Genomic DNA, 17,500 nt, shown 5'->3' with positions numbered 1-17,500 from the left:
GAAAGGGTGGGTGTGTGTGGGGAAGGGTTGTGTCTTATGCATACCTCAACACTCACACAATAGACACACACACACACACACACACACACACACACACACACACACATAAAAAGAACTGAGGATATGGAGCCTCTACCACTTCAGCCTTCCCCAGCCCTGCCTCCCCTCTCCCTCCCCTCGTGGGTATGGGAGAGAAGGGGTGGCTGTGGCGTTTGTGAATGTGCGCAGGAGTGTCAGACTGGAAAGGTTAGCGGCGGGGGCATTACACTCTTGACCCCGGCGCTTTGTTCCGGCGTGACCCCGGTCCAAAATGGACTCTCAAGTGTCTAATTGTAGTGGGGAGGGTGCGAGGGGGGGACCGGCACATAATCCCTGCCCAATTTACTCTCCTCTCTCAGCACAGAGGAAGCCCGGACCTCCTGCTAAGTCCTGAGCTCATTTATAAGGCCTCCGCTAAGCTGGACTCGGCCAGCGCTATGCGTTTATGAGCCTTGAAGATCCGCACATAAAACACAAGACAAAAACACGAGCTTGCAAGTCATATATTCTCTGTTCAGCCCGAGCATTCTAATTAGAGGCACATCCGACAGCCATGTTAATTTCTGACTTGGCATTCAGCTCACCCAATGACTGGCATTGAGGTTTGCACTCCGGGGTTAAGAGAGTAAACAAAACCCTTCAGCCTTCACCATGGCGGCCGAGGTCTATAAACAGTTAGTCCATGGGCCAGACCGGCTACCGGTACCATCTGGGTGGGCAAATTCTAGTTGTGATTTTTTTATACCTACACATCCCTAGTTTATGTTTTGATGTGATAGACCTCTGAGATTGGTAGCTTTTTAGTGATTATCACCTAATGAAGTACACCACCCTCTACATTAAATCACATTTTAGACACTTGGTGCATATCCTGGTTGAACCCATGGTTAAGATACTTATCAGTGTTGTATAATATTGAGTGTGGTATCATTTTAAAGAGTACATCCTAAGCTTTCATTCAAGCACATTGGTGGAGCCCTCTGATGAACACAGAGATCACTGGAGCTCTTTGAGCTAACAAAAACACAACATTTTCAACCATTTCCGCCTAAACTATACACTTTCTTTATGCCCTGTGGCATCAGAGAATATTACAGACACAAAAGACAGAAACTAAAGTACTCTCAGGACTCCAAGGATTCAAAAAATGTATGCTTTACCCATACTACTCCATTAAGGGATGTAATTTCAGGGCCAAACTAAAAAGGATGACCAAAATAAGAAGCAGGGCCAAAATTCCGCAAATGGAACTCCTTGGCCCCCTTCTGTTTCCTCTCCTTCACAATCTTTTCATGGCCAGTAGAAGAGTTGTGGATCTTGTACACATGAATGTCACAATTCTTCTCTGTGACAACATACAGTGCATTTCCCCACCTGTCTGCTAGTTTTCTTTTACCACATTCCCCCATATTCGGGATTTAAAGTGAGACACTACAGGTGAATAGGGTAAAATTTTAAAATAATATCACCATGAAACTTCCTCAGTTGATTACTTACACAAGTATGAAAAACAAGTATTGCAAGTTTTTAAAATGTGTATGTTTAATTATGCAAATGAGGAGTTGCCTCATTAAATATGCATGATTTTGCATATATTTCCAGTAGATAGATTTGAACATATGATAAAGTCAGGCGCACAATCATTTTGTTTACAAACAAGATTAAAATTACAGGGGGATTTCAGGATATCTGCTTTCATTACCTAGGAAATCAAAATATACTGTCCATAGTAAAAAAATATTATTATTTGTATTATTAAAATGTCCCATAAATCAGGCCAGGAATGATTAACTAACAAATTCCTCTGTAATAGCTGTATGTGTGTATAACTGGAAAGTTCGGTGTACATACATGTAGGTGCTACAGTACATACAATGCCTTTAGAAAATCATCATACCCCTTTGAAATAGTTACTTTATTTGTCTTACAGCCTGAAATCAAAGCCCATTTTTATTTACAAATTTAGCATCAAACATCAAAATAATGAAAAAAGGCAACAGTTCTGAAAATTAATTTTAAAAAAAAATGAAAAACTAGAGTAACAGGGTTGGAAAAGTCAGCATATCCCTGATTTAATACTTTGTAGAGCTTCCTTTTACTTTGATTACAGCCATCAATCTGTTTAGATATGTCTCTATTAGCTTTGCACCCCTAGATTGGGGAATATTTGCCCAATCTTCCTTGCAGAATTGCTCAAATTCAGTCAAATTCTGTGGGGAATGGCGATGGACTGCTGTCTTCAAGTCAGTCCACAGATTTTCTACAGGATTTAAGTCAGGGCTTTGACTTGGCCAATCAAGGACATTCAACTTCCCATCCTTAAGCCACTGCTTTGTTATTTTGGCAGTATGTTTAGGATCATTGTTGTGTTGGAAGGTGAATGACCTGCCCATCTTCAGTTGTCTAGCAGAGGGACACAGGTTTTCTTCAAGAATTTGGTTGTACTTGACAGCATCCATTTTCCCTTTTATCTTGACCAATTGCCCAGAACCGCTGAAGAGAAACATCCCCACAGCATAATGTTGCCCCCACCATGCTTCACAGTAGGTATGGTGTGTTTTGGGGCAGTGTACTGCGTTTGGTTTTCGCCAAACATAGCGCTTGGAGATTAGTGCAATATACACTGGAATATTCTGCTACCATGTAGAAAAGGCTTTATGGCAGATGAGACTAAGATTTAACTTTTTGCACTGAACTCCAGGCGCTATGTTTGACGAAAACCAAACACAGTACTGAGTTATGGACAGTTACGTATACTCATACTCTGCTAAGGGCCTTGGTGGGCAGTCCAGTCAGAATACCATTGCAGTAGTCCAGACAGGAGGTGATTAAGGCATGGATGGGTGTTACTGAATGTGTGAGTGAAGGCCAAAGTTGTGAGATGTTTCTGAGGTGGTAGAAGGCGGACTTGGTGATGTTGATGTGGGACTGGAAGGATGACACCTCAGGAGATGGGGAAATGGATCAGCCTTCCACAACCAGGGCCAGGTCTCCAACTTTCCTGAGCAGTGGTGCAGGGTCTGCCACCATGAGCTCTGTCCTATTACTGTTGAGTTTGAGTAAGTTTGTGGTCATCCATGATTTGAGTTCCTGCAGGCAGTTTACAAGTTCTGTGGGTGGGAGCTGGCATAAGGAGTTTGTGCTGATATAAAGTGTCATCGGTATAGCAGTGGAAGCTGAGTTCATGGTTACGGATAATATGACCTAGGAGTAGCGGGTGCTAGATCAGAGTTGGAGCCATTGAGAGTGATAAATTGTTTCCGGTCTGTGAAGTAGGACTGGAACCAGGACAGTGCTGTACCACTAAGGCCGATGAGCTCAGAAAGGTGATGAAGCTGGATGGTACCACACCAGAGATGCATTTATGATGTTTTCCACTAGATGACAGAGCATGGGAAGACAGGTCTTGATCAGGGTGGTGGACATTAGGTCAAGGCTGCAGTTGAGGTCTTGGCTGAGGTGACCAGTTTTTTTTACTCGGTCGGCATCGAGTGGAGAGAAGGCGGATAGGCAGCACTGAGGTGAGCCGGCAGCTGAGTGGTAAGAATCCTGTTGGGGCAGTGTGGGGCAGAGCCCAGGAGACTGGAGCTGCCCATGGATGGTGTCCACTTTCTGCTGGAAGAAATCCAGGAACCTGGGGCCTCATTTGTAAAATGTTCTTACACACAGATTTGATCTTAGACTGCGTAAGCTCAAATCCATGGCAACGCTCAGATTTACTATAAAAAAAACCCCCATCTTTGACATGGAAAAGTATCTCCACGTCAGGTTCCAATTTCAAAATTCCATACAATTCCATACAATTCCATACAAAGACCAACAATCTCATGTCTTCCTTTGCCATATGCATGATCAATATCAGATGAAGTAATTCTTAAAGATTGGACAGCACTTAACACGTACGCTGTGTTAAATAATTTAGCATATCAGCATTCCCTGCTAACTAATACATATACTGTACAGTAGCTCTTAATTCATAATTCTAACTCTCACAGGAGAAACACACAGAGTTCATAACTCTCAACCAAGCCACTCCCCAGGTTATGGCTATATCCTGAAGCCTCACAGCCTTGGCCATGGTGGCGGGCTTAATGTTATGCATCGTGCTCACATCCTGGTCAAAGTCAATATGACCTCCTTTGAATGTGTTCACTTCACGTTGTCTGGGTCCACACGGCCCCTAATCTACTTCGACGCTATCTGACTCCATAGCGACTCATCTCGTCACCCACCACCCTTACCCTTAGTTGAACACTACAACCATGCCCTCTCTCTCAGGACTTTGTAGCACCTCTCACCACATGTTAGTGTCTTTCTCTGGTCCTTTCCCCTGGTTCATCCTTGAGCACCGCAGGATGAAGACCACAGGGTGTAGGCTCGAGAGACGATACAGAAGATCCAACCTCACTGTCCATCGTGAAACATTTAAAGAACACGTCACAAACTACAAAGAAGCCCTCTCTCAGGCAAAAACAAGATATTACTCCACACTCATCAATAACCATCAAAACCAACCCAAATTGCTCTTCTCCATCATCAACCATCTTCTTCACCCTCCTGATGCTGCTAAACCCTCAGATGCAACTGACCTCTGCGCCAGGGGCCTCATTAATAAAAATGTTAAGTAGAAGTTCATTTGATCTTAGATCATCTCTGGAATTATCGTATGTGTGATTCAGAAAAAAACAAACGTACACACAAAAAAACATGTGTAGGCCTAGCCTATGCCATCTGATATTAACTAGCTTACATTTATGCGCTGTCATTTCTAATAGTTTCTAATTATGATTTTCCAAGCAGCGCATTCTGGAATGAGATTCTATGCATCCATGTCCATTGTCATTTCTTCTGCTTGCAGTAATGTGGTATGCAATGTGTGATACATTTGGTAGATTTACTTAATAGAAAATAGTAGGCTACCTTATGAAGGAAAGACCTCTAGGCCTATGTTAAGGTACAGTACGTTTCCAATATGACCCAGGGTCATAAATTGCTGACATAGCCTAAAGCGTACTAAATTATAAGCATGATATGTCATGTAGGCCTAACGTCTCTTTTGGGATAGGCTATGTTTAGGCTATGTTTTTGCTAAAGTGAAGTATAGTATAGAAGTAGTTTGCCGGTCATTCTTCATTCCTTCTGCACGTCCTTCTGCATTTGTTTTCCAGTGCCCTTTCCAGTGCCCTAAACATTGCCCTTTATAGTTTGATATAGGCCTACCTTTAGGCTATCTATCTTTATATTTCTGCCTACATTATCCAAATTGTCATTATCCAAGTATTGTCATCTGATCTCGGGCACTGCCATCAGTCATAGAGCAAACAGGTGCGCGCTCTGCAAAAACCTTGGGCAACTCTAAATATGAAGATCAGAGGATAACTTCTGTCCCTTGGTGATGTATAGATGATGCCAAACTATCTGTCCATTATTGCTCATTCAAATGTGATCTTTTTGTGACGGAGCCATGAACACAAATGTCATATTTTCCTTTCCTAAACAACACTTTACGGTCAATATTACATTGATTGGAACATGAAATATATCAAATACTTTATGGTAGGCCTTTGTGTTTTTTTCAGATGTTATGAAATAGGTTAGGTAGGCTATAGGCCCATGTTTTTTCTCACTTTTCTAAGCAGGCTAGTTAGCTCAATAGCAGTTTCACATCAAATCATGAAATATTAAAAAACATGTTAGTTGGTCACAGTCTCATGACACACCATAATTACATTAATACTTGTTTTAATCCCTTGTGCCAAAATCCAAGGTAAAAATATAAGTAAGCTAGTAAGCTAACCAACAATCTGCCAACTAATGGTCACAAACACACCAGTATACTGCTGACAAATGGCCAATCGAACAGCAGTATACAGTATGCAGCATGTCATTGGGGTTATCAAGTGGGCACCCTCATTCAACGATGTTTCATTAAGTTAGGCCCACGACACCTCATGAAGGCTTAACAGTGAAACCAGCGTCCTGGAGACACTCCCCTCCATGCTGCCACCATAATAACACATTGCAATATCCAATATCCAAATACTCTTAACCAACCTAGGCATGGTCTAGGCTGGTTAGGTTGGTCCGTCCCATTGATGCGTACTGAACCATAGCCCTAGAAAACCCTAACCCTAACAGTCCGTCACAAACACAAAACAAATAAGACAGTTAGCTACCTTAGCTTGCACCCCAGGAAGTCTAACTCCTCCTAACCCACAACCATTCACTTGCTTGTTCTGCTGCCAGGGACATGGTTACCACCTGCCTTAGACTTCGACCACAAATGCCCAATTCAGAAAGAAAGCCAATAGCAGATCTGGCCACAAACCCATGTGCGCCGATTTCAATAGGCCTTAGTCATGCACTCCAACCTTGCTGGGCTGCCTCCTCTGCTATTTCAGTGTATTTTGCTCTTTTCAACTCATTGGCCTCTTCTACTCATAATAATATTACAACAAACGTTTCCACAGTGTGTAAACACATATAAGTCCTTGGGGTGGTGTTGGAATATAAGATTACAAAATAAGACATAGACAGATACGTACCTGAAACAGGGATGATGTGGAGGTCACAACAATATATGACAGTTAACATAAGTGATATTATATGATACAAAATACAAAATTGATACATATGGGGAGGAAACAGAAGGGGGCCAAGGAGTTCCATTTGCGGAATTTTGGCCCTGCTTCTTATTTTGGTCATCCTTTTTAGTTTGGCCCTGAAATTACATCCCTTAATGGAGAAATATGGGTAAAGCATACATTTTTTGAATCCTTGGAGTCCTGAGAGTACTTTAGTTTCTGTCTTTTGTGTCTGTAATATTCTCTGATGCCACAGGGCATAAAGAAGGTGGAAAGTTTAGGCGGAAATGGTTGAAAATGTTGTGTTTTTGTTAGCTCAAAGAGCTCCAGTGATCTCTGTGTTCATCAGAGGGCTCCACCAATGTGCTTGAATGAAAGCTTAGGATGTACTCTTTAAAATGATACCACACTCAATATTATACAACACTGATAAGTATCTTAACCATGGGTTCAACCAGGATATGCACCAGGTGTCTAAAATGCGATTTATTGTAGAGGGTGGTGTACTTCATTAGGTGATAACCACTAAAAAGCTACCAATCTCAGAGGTCTATCACATCAAAACATAAACTAGGGATGTGTAGGTATAAAAAAATCACAACTAGAATTTGCCCACCCAGATGGTACCGGTATGCTATATTTTGGGTCTTTGGCCCATGGACTAGTCCATGGGCCAGACCGGCTACCGGTACCATCTGGGTGGGCAAATTCTAGTTGTGATTTTTTTATACCTACACATCCCTAGTTTATGTTTTGATGTGATAGACCTCTGAGATTGGTAGCTTTTTAGTGATTATCACCTAATGAAGTACACCACCCTCTACATTAAATCACATTTTAGACACTTGGTGCATATCCTGGTTGAACCCATGGTTAAGATACTTATCAGTGTTGTATAATATTGAGTGTGGTATCATTTTAAAGAGTACATCCTAAGCTTTCATTCAAGCACATTGGTGGAGCCCTCTGATGAACACAGAGATCACTGGAGCTCTTTGAGCTAACAAAAACACAACATTTTCAACCATTTCCGCCTAAACTATACACTTTCTTTATGCCCTGTGGCATCAGAGAATATTACAGACACAAAAGACAGAAACTAAAGTACTCTCAGGACTCCAAGGATTCAAAAAATGTATGCTTTACCCATACTACTCCATTAAGGGATGTAATTTCAGGGCCAAACTAAAAAGGATGACCAAAATAAGAAGCAGGGCCAAAATTCCGCAAATGGAACTCCTTGGCCCCCTTCTGTTTCCTCTCCTTCACAATCTTTTCATGGCCAGTAGAAGAGTTGTGGATCTTGTACACATGAATGTCACAATTCTTCTCTGTGACAACATACAGTGCATTTCCCCACCTGTCTGCTAGTTTTCTTTTACCACATTCCCCCATATTCGGGATTTAAAGTGAGACACTACAGGTGAATAGGGTAAAATTTTAAAATAATATCACCATGAAACTTCCTCAGTTGATTACTTACACAAGTATGAAAAACAAGTATTGCAAGTTTTTAAAATGTGTATGTTTAATTATGCAAATGAGGAGTTGCCTCATTAAATATGCATGATTTTGCATATATTTCCAGTAGATAGATTTGAACATATGATAAAGTCAGGCGCACAATCATTTTGTTTACAAACAAGATTAAAATTACAGGGGGATTTCAGGATATCTGCTTTCATTACCTAGGAAATCAAAATATACTGTCCATAGTAAAAAAATATTATTATTTGTATTATTAAAATGTCCCATAAATCAGGCCAGGAATGATTAACTAACAAATTCCTCTGTAATAGCTGTATGTGTGTATAACTGGAAAGTTCGGTGTACATACATGTAGGTGCTACAGTACATACAATGCCTTTAGAAAATCATCATACCCCTTTGAAATAGTTACTTTATTTGTCTTACAGCCTGAAATCAAAGCCCATTTTTATTTACAAATTTAGCATCAAACATCAAAATAATGAAAAAAGGCAACAGTTCTGAAAATTAATTTTAAAAAAAAATGAAAAACTAGAGTAACAGGGTTGGAAAAGTCAGCATATCCCTGATTTAATACTTTGTAGAGCTTCCTTTTACTTTGATTACAGCCATCAATCTGTTTAGATATGTCTCTATTAGCTTTGCACCCCTAGATTGGGGAATATTTGCCCAATCTTCCTTGCAGAATTGCTCAAATTCAGTCAAATTCTGTGGGGAATGGCGATGGACTGCTGTCTTCAAGTCAGTCCACAGATTTTCTACAGGATTTAAGTCAGGGCTTTGACTTGGCCAATCAAGGACATTCAACTTCCCATCCTTAAGCCACTGCTTTGTTATTTTGGCAGTATGTTTAGGATCATTGTTGTGTTGGAAGGTGAATGACCTGCCCATCTTCAGTTGTCTAGCAGAGGGACACAGGTTTTCTTCAAGAATTTGGTTGTACTTGACAGCATCCATTTTCCCTTTTATCTTGACCAATTGCCCAGAACCGCTGAAGAGAAACATCCCCACAGCATAATGTTGCCCCCACCATGCTTCACAGTAGGTATGGTGTGTTTTGGGGCAGTGTACTGCGTTTGGTTTTCGCCAAACATAGCGCTTGGAGATTAGTGCAATATACACTGGAATATTCTGCTACCATGTAGAAAAGGCTTTATGGCAGATGAGACTAAGATTTAACTTTTTGCACTGAACTCCAGGCGCTATGTTTGACGAAAACCAAACACAGTACTGAGTTATGGACAGTTACGTATACTCATACTCTGCTAAGGGCCTTGGTGGGCAGTCCAGTCAGAATACCATTGCAGTAGTCCAGACAGGAGGTGATTAAGGCATGGATGGGTGTTACTGAATGTGTGAGTGAAGGCCAAAGTTGTGAGATGTTTCTGAGGTGGTAGAAGGCGGACTTGGTGATGTTGATGTGGGACTGGAAGGATGACACCTCAGGAGATGGGGAAATGGATCAGCCTTCCACAACCAGGGCCAGGTCTCCAACTTTCCTGAGCAGTGGTGCAGGGTCTGCCACCATGAGCTCTGTCCTATTACTGTTGAGTTTGAGTAAGTTTGTGGTCATCCATGATTTGAGTTCCTGCAGGCAGTTTACAAGTTCTGTGGGTGGGAGCTGGCATAAGGAGTTTGTGCTGATATAAAGTGTCATCGGTATAGCAGTGGAAGCTGAGTTCATGGTTACGGATAATATGACCTAGGAGTAGCGGGTGCTAGATCAGAGTTGGAGCCATTGAGAGTGATAAATTGTTTCCGGTCTGTGAAGTAGGACTGGAACCAGGACAGTGCTGTACCACTAAGGCCGATGAGCTCAGAAAGGTGATGAAGCTGGATGGTACCACACCAGAGATGCATTTATGATGTTTTCCACTAGATGACAGAGCATGGGAAGACAGGTCTTGATCAGGGTGGTGGACATTAGGTCAAGGCTGCAGTTGAGGTCTTGGCTGAGGTGACCAGTTTTTTTTACTCGGTCGGCATCGAGTGGAGAGAAGGCGGATAGGCAGCACTGAGGTGAGCCGGCAGCTGAGTGGTAAGAATCCTGTTGGGGCAGTGTGGGGCAGAGCCCAGGAGACTGGAGCTGCCCATGGATGGTGTCCACTTTCTGCTGGAAGAAATCCAGGAACCTGGGGCCTCATTTGTAAAATGTTCTTACACACAGATTTGATCTTAGACTGCGTAAGCTCAAATCCATGGCAACGCTCAGATTTACTATAAAAAAAACCCCCATCTTTGACATGGAAAAGTATCTCCACGTCAGGTTCCAATTTCAAAATTCCATACAATTCCATACAATTCCATACAAAGACCAACAATCTCATGTCTTCCTTTGCCATATGCATGATCAATATCAGATGAAGTAATTCTTAAAGATTGGACAGCACTTAACACGTACGCTGTGTTAAATAATTTAGCATATCAGCATTCCCTGCTAACTAATACATATACTGTACAGTAGCTCTTAATTCATAATTCTAACTCTCACAGGAGAAACACACAGAGTTCATAACTCTCAACCAAGCCACTCCCCAGGTTATGGCTATATCCTGAAGCCTCACAGCCTTGGCCATGGTGGCGGGCTTAATGTTATGCATCGTGCTCACATCCTGGTCAAAGTCAATATGACCTCCTTTGAATGTGTTCACTTCACGTTGTCTGGGTCCACACGGCCCCTAATCTACTTCGACGCTATCTGACTCCATAGCGACTCATCTCGTCACCCACCACCCTTACCCTTAGTTGAACACTACAACCATGCCCTCTCTCTCAGGACTTTGTAGCACCTCTCACCACATGTTAGTGTCTTTCTCTGGTCCTTTCCCCTGGTTCATCCTTGAGCACCGCAGGATGAAGACCACAGGGTGTAGGCTCGAGAGACGATACAGAAGATCCAACCTCACTGTCCATCGTGAAACATTTAAAGAACACGTCACAAACTACAAAGAAGCCCTCTCTCAGGCAAAAACAAGATATTACTCCACACTCATCAATAACCATCAAAACCAACCCAAATTGCTCTTCTCCATCATCAACCATCTTCTTCACCCTCCTGATGCTGCTAAACCCTCAGATGCAACTGACCTCTGCGCCAGGGGCCTCATTAATAAAAATGTTAAGTAGAAGTTCATTTGATCTTAGATCATCTCTGGAATTATCGTATGTGTGATTCAGAAAAAAACAAACGTACACACAAAAAAACATGTGTAGGCCTAGCCTATGCCATCTGATATTAACTAGCTTACATTTATGCGCTGTCATTTCTAATAGTTTCTAATTATGATTTTCCAAGCAGCGCATTCTGGAATGAGATTCTATGCATCCATGTCCATTGTCATTTCTTCTGCTTGCAGTAATGTGGTATGCAATGTGTGATACATTTGGTAGATTTACTTAATAGAAAATAGTAGGCTACCTTATGAAGGAAAGACCTCTAGGCCTATGTTAAGGTACAGTACGTTTCCAATATGACCCAGGGTCATAAATTGCTGACATAGCCTAAAGCGTACTAAATTATAAGCATGATATGTCATGTAGGCCTAACGTCTCTTTTGGGATAGGCTATGTTTAGGCTATGTTTTTGCTAAAGTGAAGTATAGTATAGAAGTAGTTTGCCGGTCATTCTTCATTCCTTCTGCACGTCCTTCTGCATTTGTTTTCCAGTGCCCTTTCCAGTGCCCTAAACATTGCCCTTTATAGTTTGATATAGGCCTACCTTTAGGCTATCTATCTTTATATTTCTGCCTACATTATCCAAATTGTCATTATCCAAGTATTGTCATCTGATCTCGGGCACTGCCATCAGTCATAGAGCAAACAGGTGCGCGCTCTGCAAAAACCTTGGGCAACTCTAAATATGAAGATCAGAGGATAACTTCTGTCCCTTGGTGATGTATAGATGATGCCAAACTATCTGTCCATTATTGCTCATTCAAATGTGATCTTTTTGTGACGGAGCCATGAACACAAATGTCATATTTTCCTTTCCTAAACAACACTTTACGGTCAATATTACATTGATTGGAACATGAAATATATCAAATACTTTATGGTAGGCCTTTGTGTTTTTTTCAGATGTTATGAAATAGGTTAGGTAGGCTATAGGCCCATGTTTTTTCTCACTTTTCTAAGCAGGCTAGTTAGCTCAATAGCAGTTTCACATCAAATCATGAAATATTAAAAAACATGTTAGTTGGTCACAGTCTCATGACACACCATAATTACATTAATACTTGTTTTAATCCCTTGTGCCAAAATCCAAGGTAAAAATATAAGTAAGCTAGTAAGCTAACCAACAATCTGCCAACTAATGGTCACAAACACACCAGTATACTGCTGACAAATGGCCAATCGAACAGCAGTATACAGTATGCAGCATGTCATTGGGGTTATCAAGTGGGCACCCTCATTCAACGATGTTTCATTAAGTTAGGCCCACGACACCTCATGAAGGCTTAACAGTGAAACCAGCGTCCTGGAGACACTCCCCTCCATGCTGCCACCATAATAACACATTGCAATATCCAATATCCAAATACTCTTAACCAACCTAGGCATGGTCTAGGCTGGTTAGGTTGGTCCGTCCCATTGATGCGTACTGAACCATAGCCCTAGAAAACCCTAACCCTAACAGTCCGTCACAAACACAAAACAAATAAGACAGTTAGCTACCTTAGCTTGCACCCCAGGAAGTCTAACTCCTCCTAACCCACAACCATTCACTTGCTTGTTCTGCTGCCAGGGACATGGTTACCACCTGCCTTAGACTTCGACCACAAATGCCCAATTCAGAAAGAAAGCCAATAGCAGATCTGGCCACAAACCCATGTGCGCCGATTTCAATAGGCCTTAGTCATGCACTCCAACCTTGCTGGGCTGCCTCCTCTGCTATTTCAGTGTATTTTGCTCTTTTCAACTCATTGGCCTCTTCTACTCATAATAATATTACAACAAACGTTTCCACAGTGTGTAAACACATATAAGTCCTTGGGGTGGTGTTGGAATATAAGATTACAAAATAAGACATAGACAGATACGTACCTGAAACAGGGATGATGTGGAGGTCACAACAATATATGACAGTTAACATAAGTGATATTATATGATACAAAATACAAAATTGATACATATGGGGAGGAAACAGAAGGGGGCCAAGGAGTTCCATTTGCGGAATTTTGGCCCTGCTTCTTATTTTGGTCATCCTTTTTAGTTTGGCCCTGAAATTACATCCCTTAATGGAGAAATATGGGTAAAGCATACATTTTTTGAATCCTTGGAGTCCTGAGAGTACTTTAGTTTCTGTCTTTTGTGTCTGTAATATTCTCTGATGCCACAGGGCATAAAGAAGGTGGAAAGTTTAGGCGGAAATGGTTGAAAATGTTGTGTTTTTGTTAGCTCAAAGAGCTCCAGTGATCTCTGTGTTCATCAGAGGGCTCCACCAATGTGCTTGAATGAAAGCTTAGGATGTACTCTTTAAAATGATACCACACTCAATATTATACAACACTGATAAGTATCTTAACCATGGGTTCAACCAGGATATGCACCAGGTGTCTAAAATGCGATTTATTGTAGAGGGTGGTGTACTTCATTAGGTGATAACCACTAAAAAGCTACCAATCTCAGAGGTCTATCACATCAAAACATAAACTAGGGATGTGTAGGTATAAAAAAATCACAACTAGAATTTGCCCACCCAGATGGTACCGGTATGCTATATTTTGGGTCTTTGGCCCATGGACTAAGTGGAGGTTCACAGGTGGCAAACACATCCTCAAATATTTAAAAGAACCTGTTCTCCGCCGTTGACCTTCCGGCCCGGACGTGGCTGCTGTCTAGTGTTTCAGTTTTGCCTTTTGTCAAGAAAGGCGGACGGAGCCCCATGAAACGCTCAGCAGTATTTTGGGGGCTGTCAGCAGTATTCGGCGCAGACACGAGTTCGCACCCCCATTAAACCTCGACCCATCAGCTCAACGGTCCAACAGCTGTCCCCGGACACCCAGAAGTGGACGGCGGGAGGGAGGATTTTGGGGGGGGGGGGGGGGGGGTGGGGCGGGTCAAAGTTGGACACGCACGGAATCTTGTGTTACACTGAAGTAAAGTAAGACGAGGAAGCATCCCTGGCACGCTGCTCCTATAGACGGGGAGTTGGGCCAGGAGTGTACTCTCTCTCTCTCACACACACGCACACACACACACACACACACACACACTTAGCACTCTGCTTGTGTCAGCTCCCACAGGAAAACAACTTAAAAACAAACTCACACGTAGTAAGGACAAGATGTTTTCAAAGCCTCGGAAGGGTAAAATGAGGATCGATTCATCAATCACTCAATAGATAGACTCTGTGCTATGTTCTCGAGGTATCCTTCACAAAGTCCTGTTGTGTGGTGTTTTAGGCTAAGGGGTTGTGGGCCTTGGATTGGTCTGCTTTTCAACGGACCATTAGCTAAACAAAGGAGGAGTGTTGAGGCGGTCAATAAAAGTGCGAAGAAAAGAACAGAACGTGGAGACTCGGTCAATAAACCGGATGCTTTTGTGCTTCGCCTCGGAGTTAGCTTACATTCCATCGTGACCTCCCTCTGAGTGCGGATAATGACTAAAATTACAGCAGACATCTTCAAAACAAGCATTGTGTGTTTGTGTATATACATGGAAGTTTAGTGTAAACTGGAATGTGTGTGTGTGTGTGTACGTTCAGTAAGATGAAAACAAATATAGCCGGCATGCTAGAGTGTGGAGGGTGGTCCTTGTTCAAGTGGGCACGGTCAATTGCTCCTAGTGGGGGAACTGTTTAGAGAGATAAGTGGGGTTCGCCGAGAAGAATATGGCACTCTAGAACATTCCATTATCTCTTCCTTCGTTTTGTCGGCTGAGAGGAGTTTAGAGGTGAGATCGGTATGATGGGCCACCAGGAGAGAAAGGACGGACGTATCGAGCCCCACTCTGACCACTTCAATTACCTTCAGATAAGACACAACAATAAACACGCACATCCTCGAAAGGAAGCGTTTTTTTTATCGCACAATTAATTCCTCCATCGGCCGGGGAAGGGAAGCCAGAGATTGCATCACCCCAATTATCTCTCTTCAAAAGGGATTTTGATGCCTTTAAAAATGAAGATTCAGCGATTATGGTGGCTCTTTCAACTCCAGTGTACCTTGAATCGGTGTGTGTGTGTGTGTGTGTGTGTGTGTGTGTGTGTGTGTGTGTGTGTGTATGTGTGTATGTGTGGGAGTGTGTGTGTGTGTGTGTGTGTGTGTATGTGTGAGAGAGAGAGAGAGATAGAGAGAGAGAGGAACAGAGAATGTGTGGGAAAGAGAGGGAGAAGACGCAAAGAAAGAGAGAGTGTGTCTGTGTGTGTGTGTGTGTGCATATGTGAGTTTGTGCGTGTTTGTAGGAGTGAGAGAGAGAGAGTGAGAGAGAGAGAGGAATAGATAATGTGTAGGAGAAGAGAGGGAGAAAGAGAAAAAAGGCAGAGAAAGAGATAGAATGTGTGAGTGTGTGTGTGTGTGTGTGTGTGTGTGTGTGTGTATGTGTGTGTGTGTGTGTGTGTGTGTGTGTGTGTGTGTGTGTGAGATGACTGGGGAGATAGGGAGGCAAGCCCTGGAGGTGGTGTTAAACAAAGAGGCATGGGGAGAGGAGATATGCCAGAGAATCACCTCCAGACACAACCTGGAGATGGGCGATATGGGCTACCCCCACAGGCATTACAAAACACACACCTGAACACACACATTCAACTATGAGTGTATCCACACACACACACACACACACACACACACACACACACACATAAAAACTTTCAAATGTGCCAAACACATACTGTACTTTTCAGCCCGTTTGCATTTACTTACAAAGAGTCTATGTCTGCACAGTGCGAAAACATCGACTAGACCTTTCAACTTTGTGCTTTCTGATGTGCGTGTAATGAATCTCTAAATCCCACGAGGCCGTCAGTAGCACAATTAAAAAACAACAACCATAACACAACAACACCAGCCACTTCATCTAGACAATAATACACTAATTCAAATTATGCCTGAGGAGCGTGAGTGTGTGCGTGTGTGTGTTTGTGTGTGTGTACGTGTGTGTGTGTGCGTGTGTGTGTGTGTGTGTGCACCCCCATACAACAGAGAGGGTGTTTTCTTTTGGCTTTCACGCCTCACAAATCACTTTTTAAAGACCCCCTTTTCCAACACACACATTTTTCTTCAATACAAATCTCTCATATGAATTCAGGGTTCATTCCCGCATTGCAGTAGACCTTGACAGCACAATAACCCCCGGCTTTAGGATGAAGCGTCTCGCCTAAATATCCTATTTGTCATTCAGACAACGATTCGTATCCAAAAAAAGATGTATTTCAAACTTATAAGTTCTACCTGATGCTACAGTATATTCCACCTGAACAGTTTTTGGCACACATAACATCCTACATAGCGACAGATGCTAACTGCATCGCTCTGTTCTCTGGACACTTTGTCCCATGATGCACCTCACCTCCTCACCACCTATCACCTTCTTATTGTGTCTGAAGGTCAGATAGAGGGCTGCTTAAAATACAGACACGGAGCCCCAAGCCCAAGTCAATGGTCAAGTTCATCTTTAACTGTCCTCTGTGTGTCCCTCCCTGAACTATCAATAAGTAAGCATCCTCTAAAATACATTACACGTCAGTTATGGACTCGTAGTCACAGGACTGCAGGAGCCACATATACCAAATCACTGTTTTCCAGACTTGGATTAGTTGAGTTTGTTCGGTTAAGTGGTCAGTTTGTTTGGCATGAATGAAATCCTGATATGAGGTCATTTCAGCCACCTGTGGCCCACCCTGCTCTGTGTAGACTCCGGACAGTTGTTGACCGCATGGGGCGGGCATTTGTTACTATTAGCCTGGGAAGGGTCAAAACAAGGTCAAAGGCCAGCCGGGGTCAAAGTTCAAAGGTCGTAGGTCAAGCCCAGAGGCCCTTACCGTCATCCATGTCGGGCAGGATGGTCACCCGGGCGTGGGGGAACGCGGCGCCCAGGCGCCCGCCCATGGGCATGCTGAGGGTGACGTTGAAGCTCTCCTCGGGCTCGTAGAGCGAGTCGTCGATGATGACCACGCGGCACGGCTTCTCCGTCTCGTCCTTGTCGAAGCGCACCATGCTGTTGTGCTCCTCCGGCCGCGAGATGTAGTCGGAGTAGGACAGCACGGTCGTCGGCATCGTGCCCGTGGCGGTCGCTGAACGCAAGAGAGACACGGCAGGGCCGGACATCAGAGACGGTCTCCGAGTGATAATAATGTGGACAGTGCTGTGGTCTTTACATGCTGGTGAGCTCTCAATATTTGAAGAGGATGTGTATGTAGGCCATAACAACAATGGCATTATTCATAAATC

At 42.9% G+C, this 17,500-nt stretch overlaps 1 protein-coding gene across 1 annotated transcript in view; it reads right to left on the bottom strand.

Annotated features, from left to right (window-relative positions):
- The window catches only part of LOC134099151 (FRAS1-related extracellular matrix protein 2-like), a 97,501-nt gene that overhangs the window by 28,483 nt on the left and 51,518 nt on the right, over positions 1-17,500 (bottom strand). Inside the window, exon 6 of the mRNA XM_062551942.1 lies at positions 17,092-17,343. Coding sequence (XP_062407926.1) covers positions 17,092-17,343 — 252 coding nt within the window. The remainder of the gene's footprint in view (positions 1-17,091; positions 17,344-17,500) is intronic.

The sequence above is a fragment of the Sardina pilchardus genome, chromosome 13 (assembly GCF_963854185.1).
Source record: "Sardina pilchardus chromosome 13, fSarPil1.1, whole genome shotgun sequence".
In the NCBI taxonomy this organism is placed as follows: domain Eukaryota; kingdom Metazoa; phylum Chordata; class Actinopteri; order Clupeiformes; family Clupeidae; genus Sardina; species Sardina pilchardus.
The sequence above is the reverse complement of the archived record's forward strand: the minus strand, read 5'-3'. Positions and strand labels throughout refer to the sequence as shown.